The sequence below is a fragment of the Mustela nivalis genome (assembly GCF_964662115.1).
Source record: "Mustela nivalis genome assembly, chromosome: 17".
In the NCBI taxonomy this organism is placed as follows: Eukaryota; Metazoa; Chordata; class Mammalia; order Carnivora; family Mustelidae; genus Mustela; species Mustela nivalis.
The window spans coordinates 50,521,145-50,530,196 of NC_139036.1; the positions used below are offsets into that span (position 1 = coordinate 50,521,145).

At 54.7% G+C, this 9,052-nt stretch overlaps 1 protein-coding gene and 1 long non-coding RNA gene across 6 annotated transcripts in view; one reads left to right on the forward strand and one right to left on the reverse strand.

Moving 5' to 3' along the window:
* Positions 1–5,921, forward strand: part of AXIN2 (axin 2) — a 31,266-nt gene extending 25,345 nt beyond the window's left edge. For all 5 annotated transcript variants that reach the window (XM_082706748.1, XM_082706746.1, XM_082706747.1 and 2 more), the window contains 2 exons: positions 734–901; positions 4,376–5,921. In XM_082706748.1, coding sequence (XP_082562874.1) covers positions 734–901; positions 4,376–4,502 — 295 coding nt within the window. In that variant the 3' untranslated portion in view covers positions 4,503–5,921. The remainder of the gene's footprint in view (positions 1–733; positions 902–4,375) is intronic.
* On the reverse strand, positions 816–4,365 carry LOC309851421. The gene is made up of 2 exons (XR_014304769.1): positions 4,259–4,365; positions 816–3,620 (listed from the first exon to the last, which is right to left on the reverse strand). It is a non-coding gene; the product is annotated as an uncharacterized lncRNA (long non-coding RNA).
* Positions 5,922–9,052: the final 3,131 nt, after the last annotated feature.

Sequence of the window (9,052 nt, forward strand, 5' to 3'; positions counted from 1 at the left end):
GAGAAACCTGGCTCTGTTGAATTCCAGGATGGTGCATTTAGAAAGAAATCGGCTACAGGGGTCTCGAAGTTTTCTTCCTTAGCTGGTTTGTCTTGAGCAGCGAGAGCGGTGTCTGACGGCCTGCACCAGCTGCTGCCCTTGCCCTCTTGTTTCTCATCGGTTGGCCCGAAGTGCACCAGCCCTCCAGGCCTGCAGCTTTTTTGTTTTGTTTTGTTTTTTTTGAAGCCACTCTGTGAACTCTGAATAAACGAGGGAGGTCGAAATGATTGAGCTTCCCCTCCCGGTGGGCTCTGGTGTCCATGTCGTCCCCAGAGATGCTCTGGGTTTGTCTCTACAGCATTCCCACGCCGGGTTGAGTGGACCCGAGGCTCTGTGGCAGCCTCTCCCCTGGTCTTCCTTGGCAAGCCCGAAAGAGACCCCATTTGGTGGTAGTGAGGGGAACAGTAGCAGTGTGCACAAGCCAGAGGAGATTGTCCCTTCCTGGGTGCCCGAAGCAGATGGCCTGGACTGTGTCCCCGGAGTGGCTGCCTGCGTGACCTGGGGGGAGGGGAGGCACACCTTGGAGCTCACGGGTGCAGCCTCGCTTTCTCTTGGAGAACATGTTGGAGAGCCTCTGTGTGTGTGTGTGTGTGTGTGTGTGTGTGCGCACGCGCGCGTGCACACGCGCGCGTGTTGTGTGTGCACTTGCCGCCTTCGAATGCTAAACTTGTTGCATTCCATCTTCTTTTCTCAGTCACAAAGAGCCAAAGAAGCTGGCGGGGGTCCACACGCTCCAGGCCAGCGAGTTGGTCGTCACATACTTTTTCTGTGGAGAAGAAATTCCATACAGGAGGATGCTGAAGGCTCAGAGCCTGACCCTGGGCCACTTTAAAGAGCAGCTCAGCAAAAAGGGAAATTATAGGTAAGAGCCCTGAGGTTTCTGCTGCCCTGCATTCTGTGTGCTCAGGACCAAGAGCCCGTGTCACATCCCTGGCTTGGCCGGACCCGGGAGGGGGCTCCGGAGGTGCTCAGGGAGGCCCCCCGGGCTGCCTGGCACTTCTGTTCCTTCTCATTTCCTCTCTCCCCTCACCACCGACAGAAATGCCAGCGGAGCAGCAGGGAGGCCGCTGGGAGGGCTCTGGGGGGGACCTGCACGGGCTTTTCCTCCCAGGTGAATGAGACTCTGAAGGAGAAAGGGGGCTTGGCCAGGAGAGCTGAGCTCTGGCCATCTCGTGGAGGCCCTTCCCGAAAGGCAGCGAGCAGTGTATGTTGGGGAGGGACAGACGGACAGACCGATGAGCAGGTTTGGGTCTAGGAGAAACTGACTGTCCACACTGAAGGCCTAGGGAAGGGCAGAGGCCATTGCCTGAAAGTAGAGACCGCCTTCTCCCTCAGCCTTTCTCCCTGAAGAGCTGCCTCGCCGTGTGGGTCCTGAGGAGAAATGCTCTTGTGTCCATAACTGAGAGGGGACGGCCCCGTGGGTGGGGACTGGGTGGGCCGGGCCGGCCGGTCTTCCTGGGAGGGGCACTCGCTCTCCTTCCAGCCCTCCCCTCCCTGTCTGTGCAGCGGAGCCGCCTGCCTGGACTTCTAGGGCCCCAGAGAGGATCCCGGAGTGGGGACCACTTCTTGGTGTCCTCCCCGGGAACGCGGGGTGGGTGATAGACTCCACCTGGGTTCCTCGAGTCCTAGCTGCTCCTCTCTGATGGCCTTCATCCAGGGACGTGCGTGGGCTCTGCTCTAGCTCCATCTTGGGTTGTGGTGCACAAGATGGGTGTGTGTGTGTGTGCGCATGCGTGTACACACACAAGGTGTTGCATGCTCACTTTAAGGACGGGCGCAGTAGGTGCTCCGAAGGTGCCAACCCACCCCCACCTGGAGCCTGAGGCAGGCGTGGAGAACTGTCCCAGGATTGCGTGACCCGCCGGGTGGGCCTGGCTCCAGGGCCCCGAGACTGCGTCACTTCCAGAGCTGGCCCTGTGCGGAGACTTGGGTGCCCGGCCGGCCGGGGGTCTGGAGTGATTCCTCCTGCAGGGAAGGGCTGGGGCTCAGGGGCGAGGACCCCTGAGTGACGAAGGCGCAGGGCGCGGAGCTGGGCAGTAGAGCTCTCCGCGCGACACCAGGCCAGAGACGATTCTGAAAATGTGTCAGGGGTTGGGGAACAGGCCTGGCTGCTCTGCTGCTTCTTTTTCTTCTTCCTCCTCCTCCTCTTCTTCTTCTTCTTCTTCTTCTTCTTCTTCTTTTTTTTTTTTTTTTATCTTGAACAGACACAAGGTGAAACTAATTACACAAGTGTGCCCCTCCAGGGATTCATTTTGATCTCAGCTTTGACTCAGCTGGACTTTGAGTGGACCTGCAGGTGACCTTCGGGAGAGAAGGGCGCGGGTGCACCAAGCCGCGGCGGCAGGGGAAGCTCCGCGCTCAGCCGCTCCGGCCACATCTGGCTCTGATTGTTTTTTCTAAGGCGCACTTAATAAGCCTGGCTTTGAAGCCCCGGCCTCCCCTTTAATGCACAAAGACTTACACAAATGGTTGACTCTCAGAATTCTTTCCTGATTGGATCAGGCTGTGGCCAGAGCCTTCCCGGCCGCCTTATCTTTCTGTACTTGCTCTCTGGCTGGCCCGAGCTGGCGCGCGGAGGCACCGGGTGCCAGGCCTGGCCCTCCCAGTGGGGGTGATGCCCCGTCCTCCCGCGCGCACTCCCCCCTCACCCCCCCCATAAAAAGCCTGGCCAAGATGGGGCCACAGAGTTGGGGGGGACCCGGGGGGCACTGAGTAATCACAACATGGCAGGGGTTCAAAAGGAGAACAGTCTCTCCAGACGTGCCAGACACTGTTGGTGCCAGACGTCAGGAGAAAGCACGGTTGGCCACATAAAGCGTGTTGCATTGGAAAAGCCTGTTTCTTGGAGAAGATGAGGGCAGCGCAGTGCATTTGAAGTCTCGGGGCCGGGGCCGAGGGAACGTGGCCTCTGTCCTCTCTGGAAGAGGTTACAGTTCTGGAAAAGGTCACTGCATGTTTGTTCGGAGGGGCCGTGCGTGGAAGCCCAACTAGTAGAGTGGAGGGGTCAGAGCTGGGGGACTGGGGCACAACCAAGGGTGGCCTCGTGTCAGGAAGGGCCCCCCCCAGGCTGTCCAGGGTCCCCTATGTATCCTGTCCCTCTCCTTGCCTGCTTGGGCTCCCCAAGCACCCCGACCCAATCCACTGGGTAGGAAGTGGTCGCCCTGGCGCTGTGGCCTCGCTGGGAACCACTAACAGGGAACCTTGACTAAACCCAGCTGGTTCACTTTATTGAGCCTTATCTCCTGCGAAAGCATTTGGCTTGCCTTCATTAAAGAGGAAAGAAGTTGAGCTCTAACCAAGGGGAATTTTTTTTTTTTTTTAAATGAAAAGACAGAAACAAAACAACAACTGTAACCCTGAGACACAATTAAATTTTTTAGAGAGCTGTCCCCCTCCCCCCAGAGGACCAGGCCCCTCCCTCCACAAGCGGCCTTTATTGGCTGAAGGTGACAGCTTGCAGGGACAGGCTTAATCCTGAGGGGTCTCCCTGGAAGGGGGGCGGGGGGAGACACACAGCAGTTGCTTCTGACTGTGGCTCTCCTGAGAGAGGCTGGTCATTTGCGTCCACACAGTTAAACAGCCTTAGAAGAAAGAAGTCCGGGGTGGGATAAAAGGAACCTTTAATCAAGGGGCATAATAGAAGGGTCTTTAGTGTTTGACCCTGGAGGGGTGGGGTGGGGTGAGGTTGGAGGGTGGGGGAGGGAAATGGGAAGAAGAGGGTTGAGGCGGCGGCCGGGGGCTGTCTGCTGCCCTGGGAAGCAAGGTGGCGCTGGCCAGCCTCCTGCAGCGGCCTGTCCCCATGGCTGGGCCAGGGTCAGGCCAGAGGAGCGGGCCTGTGGGCGCCGCGGGGTGGGGAGGACCGGAGGTGTCCGCCTTCCACAGACTTCTGCAGGCTCAGGGTGGCTGGGTCTGGGGCCTCTTGGAGGGGACACCCCCTCCCCACAACCTTGGTGGCTTCTACTGCAAATGGACCATGCGTGCCTTGCCCGTCCCGCCCTTCTCCCCACACCCCTTCCCAAATGGGGAGAAAGCCTCGGGCCGCTCTTCCTCTGCAGAGTGCGCTCGCTCTTCCCAGCGCGGCGCTGCAGGTTGCGGGTTGCGGGTTGGCCTAAGCGTTCTGGGAGGAAGACTGCAGGCAGGAGGCTGCTTGCTCGCCCCGTGCTCCCGGGCCGTGTCCTGGGTGACCCCATTGTGCGCCCCCCAGGGTCCCCGTGCACACCTGCCGCAGCAGCACCCTCACGACCGCTCCGTCCTCCAGGCTGACGTCTCGCCTTTCTCCTAAGCAAAGTAGAAAATGCACTTTTCACCAAGACGCTCTCTGGGTTTTCCTTTTAAGGTATTACTTCAAAAAAGCGAGCGACGAGTTTGCCTGCGGAGCTGTGTTCGAGGAGATCAGGGACGATGAGGCGGTGCTCCCCATGTACGAAGGCAGGATCCTGGGGAAGGTGGAGAGGATCGACTGAGCCTCCGTGCGGGTCGGGCCCTGGCCTCCGTGCTGGTCGGACTTGCGGGGCCACCCGCCTGCCCGCACCCCCGGCCTTGGCCGTGACGGACCGCGATGAGATGTTTTGAAGGAAAACTAAACCAATGAAGAAGACAAAAATCCCGGGAAGAATTGGCCACTGGCTGCTCGGGGAGGGTGGGGAGGGTAGGGAGGTTGGTTTTCATTATTCACGAGCTGGGTACTGAGATAAGAAAAGCCTGAACTATTTATTAAAAACATGACCACTCTTGGCTATTGAAGATACGGGCTGTGTTGGAGAGACTGCCACGCGTAGGTAATCTATGACCGCCTGGGATCTGAAACCCACAAACTGAGGACTGTGTATAGCTTCCCTGAACAGGAGCCCTTCCTGCTATTTATTGAACAATGGATTCCCCGCTCCCCCCACCCCCCAGTTCATGGATATGCTGCTTTAAACACGGACGGGGGAGAGGGGACGTTTCCATCGTCCTGTCCAAACTTGAGAGTTGAGCTAGGGGTGCATTCATGATGTCTTCATTAACGGGGGAATTACTGTGCTTTGCCCTGCATTTCTCCAAGTGAAGATAGACTTTTTAAAATGGTGCCCTACCATTGACACACGCAGAAAATTGGTGCATTTTCTTTCTGTGCTGCTCTGTTTTGTCGTAAAGGTCTTGAGGACTGACTTCTGTTGCAACGTCACCGCCATTTGGTGTGGGATGGGAATCCACTGTGGGGCGGGAGGTGGGGGTGGGAGCTTCATTTTTGGGGACCCCAGATTTCCTCGGTGACTCCGAACCCCCCCCACCAAGGCTCGGCACCCAACGGCCGAGGCCTGCTAGAACCTTGGAGTTCAACTCGCACTTGCGTTGAAACAATTCCTTGGAGTTTTGGTTGGTTGGATTTTTGTTTTTTTAACAAGTCTTTGGAACCCCTCCCCCCTTACCCTGCAAAGAAGCAGAATCGTTGTGGGAAGACCCAGCAGCACCCTTTCCTCCAGACCCCTTCATTTTGATGTTCGGGTTTTCGTGTTAAGTTAATCTGTACATTCTGTTTGCCATTGTTCCCTGTACTATACGTCTGTATATATTGTACGACAGAAGAGTGTTAATCCACTATCTCTAGTGCTTGACTTGAAATCAGTACAGTACCTGTACCTGCACGGTGTCCCGCTCCGTGTGTCGCCCTATATTGAGGGCTCCAACTTTCCCTTGTTTTTTGAAAGGGGTTTATGTATAAATATATTTTATGCCTTTTTATTACAAGTCTTGTACTCAATGACTTTTGCCATGGCATTTTGTTCTACTTATACTGTAAATTATGCATTATAAAGAGTTCATTTAAGGAAAATTACTTGGTACAATAATTATTGTAATTAAGAGATGTAGCCTTTATTAAAATTTTATATTTTTCAAAACGTTGGCCTCGTCTCTGAGTCCCCTGGGGCGGGAGCAGGGCAGAGGCAGCCTTCTGTGTGTGAACCCCTGGGCCGGATTTCCCACCTTGCTAGAGCCCACCTCCGACTAATCTGGACCTCTTCTCCCCCAAGGGGGCCCCGCCCTGGCATTTTGAAGAACCCTGACTTCAAATCGCCAGGCTAACTTGCTGAGGATTTTCTCATTCTCCTGCAGGCTATAGACCGCGTCCTCGGACGTTCCCCTCCCCCTGCCACCTCCTTTTAGCTCTTCCTCGAAGGCGGGTTGTATCTGGCCAGGTAGGTCCATGAGATAAGGAGTGGAGATGGGGTAGTCCCAGGAATACTGGGAGAAAATGTGCAGAAAATGGCATATGGGTCCGGAAAGGCCAGTGGAGCTGATGAGCCTTGAGCTCAGGGCTAACCAGCCACCCTCTCTGTGGCCTTGACAGTGGCCTCTGCTGATGCCTTCAGCAAGGGGCCTGGCCTTATTGAAGTTCCGTGCTGGAAAGGGGGTGGGGGGAGAAAGGTGGCTCAGCAAGAAAACCACATGGTTCGCTGGACCACAGAGGTCCCCTAACGGTCCTTCAATCAACAGACTCTGGTTACCTCCTGGTGCGCCAAGCCCTGGGAAGTCGGGCTGTGTTTCTGACCTGGGGGAGCAGGTCTGTCTACCTTAAAGAGTCCTCTAATGGGCCCATTTTAGAAAGAGTGTCGGTCAGGCTTGGCTTCTTGGAGTTTTCCCGCGGTCCGGTCTGCTGCAAATCTGGCCGCTTTCTGTCCCCATTGGAACATGTGCAGTGGACAGGGTAGGGTAAGGCCAGGGCTCTGGCGGCGGTTGGGGGGGGTGGGTCAGGGGCCGGCTGGAACTGGTCAGCCTCAGGGCACCCAGGTTAGGAGGCAGGGAACGGGGCACCAGACCACAGGAGTCCTTGATCTTGGTCCTAACGATGGGGCTTGCTGCACGCTCCCCTCCCCCTCCCAGCTGCAACGGGAGTGCTCACAGCAGAGGCATCCCAAAACCAACTTCCAGACTGTAAGGTTCTTTCCAACCGGAAAGGACAAAGGCATTGAACCTGGTGTGGGTGGTTTGGTTAGGATGTGAGAGGCATTTATCTTCAGGCCTTTTGATTCATCCCATGAGAGTAACGGGCTAAAACCAGGTCTGGGGCTCAGACAAACCTGGGCATCTGTGAGAAGGCACACCAGCCCAGAAGATGGGCTGCTCACGTCTGCAGTTCTGCTGAGAAGGCCTGCTTCTCTGCCTCTGGCTTTTTTTTTTTTTTTTTTAAGATTTTATTTATTTATTTGACAGAGAGAGATCACAAGTAGGCAGAGAGACAGGCAGCTTCACCTGGCTCAGATGGGCTGCTAGGGGGGAAGGGGGGCTGCTGGGTTTTCTCAACCCTGGACATGGTGAAATCAGCTATTGCTTTCTCTGAGAAAAGGGTCATTAGTCTTATTAGATTCTTAAAGGGATCTATGACTCAAAAGGAAAAGCTAAAACACAGTCTGGCTATCTGCTCTTTCTTCCCTGCCCCCCAAATCATCTATGACCCAACCTAGCCCTTCAGAAACGCTCTGCCCCTGCTCCAGCAGCCCCATCCACCCCAGCCCTACCGACTGGACAGGACCTGCGCCAATCTGGCCTCTCCCGAAGGAGTTGCACTTGCTCAGTTGCTCCTGGATCTCCCCCTTCCTGAACTCCAGCTCCCAGTCTGATTCACCCACTTAGTGCTCGTTCCCTGGTGCTTCCTTGTGCTCTGGCCTCACTTCTCAGATTAATTGTTAACCAGCTAATCAGAGTGGGGTGCAGACCTGGTGGGGGGCACAGTTCTTGTCTCTACTAAGTGGGGATAATCCCTGTGCTCACTTCCAGCGCTGCTGCGACGGCGAGTGAGGTGCGGAGCCTTAGGATCTCACTCGGGGTCTTGAGGTACTTCAGTTCCATTCTTAGGGCCTGTGTTAATATTAGCTCCTCATTTGGAGATTCCACCCCTCCTCATTCCTGCAGCATCTGGGCTCTCGCGTCCCTCTTCCCTTGCCCTTGGCACAGAACCAAGAGGGTGGTGGGCAAAGGGGCTGGTAGGCGGCTTGACCCCGGAGCATCTTTAAATTTTCATTAAATTGGTGACTTTATACAATACTTGGAAATTCTGTGTGGACTCTCACCTATGGAGAGTTCATGTAGAAAGGCTTGAAATGTGGGGTTTTGGGAAAAGGGTCCTGTTCTACTTTCCCCCTACCCCAACATGATGGGACGGTAGTTGTGCTGTCAATGAAGAAAATTAGCAATTATCCCAAAGAAAATCCTCCAGTCTATTTGAAGAATTAGGTCATATTTGTTGTTGTTGTTGTTGGTTTTCCTTATTGTTCTTTTTGGTAAGGAAAAGTACTTTTTTTTTTAACCTTTAATAAATCACTTGGTTTTACAGGAACTCCCCAAATAACGTAGATGATTTAAAAGAGGGATTCATACCTTCCTTAGCATCATTATTTCACATCATCAACTCGGTTTTCTAAAAATCTGCTATGCGACTGAGCCTCTACTGTATTCTATGGCTTGTCGCAGGAGAGGGGTCCTTCCCCTGGATAGCACCCAGTTCTGAAAATACAAAATCCCTGTGCTTCAACCACACCAACCTTTGAGTTCTGCTCAGAGTCTTTGCATATGCTGTTCCCTCTGTGGGGAACACCCCCTCCCTCAGCTCTTGCTGAGGTTGTCCGCCTTTCAGCCTTCAGGTCTTGACTTAAATGTCAGAGGTCCTGGGGCGCCTGGGTGGCTCAGTGGGGTAAGCCTCTGCCTTCGGCTCAGGTCATGATCTCAGGGTCCTGGGATTGAGCCCTGCATCAGGCTCTCTGCTCAGCAGGGAGCCTGCTTCCCCCCCACCCCACCACCGCCCCTCTACCCCCACCCCACCCCCGCCTACTTGTGATCTCGATCTCTCTCTCTCTCTTTCTCTGTCAAATAAATAAAATCTTTTAAAAAAATAATATTCTTCTTTGCTCCACAACATGGCCCGAATGATAGCTGCATTTATTTAACTAATCACTTCTGGCTGGACATTTATATAGTTTACCAAATCTGCAATTATAAGTCACGTTGTAATGAAATCTTTCTAGCTAAGCACTCC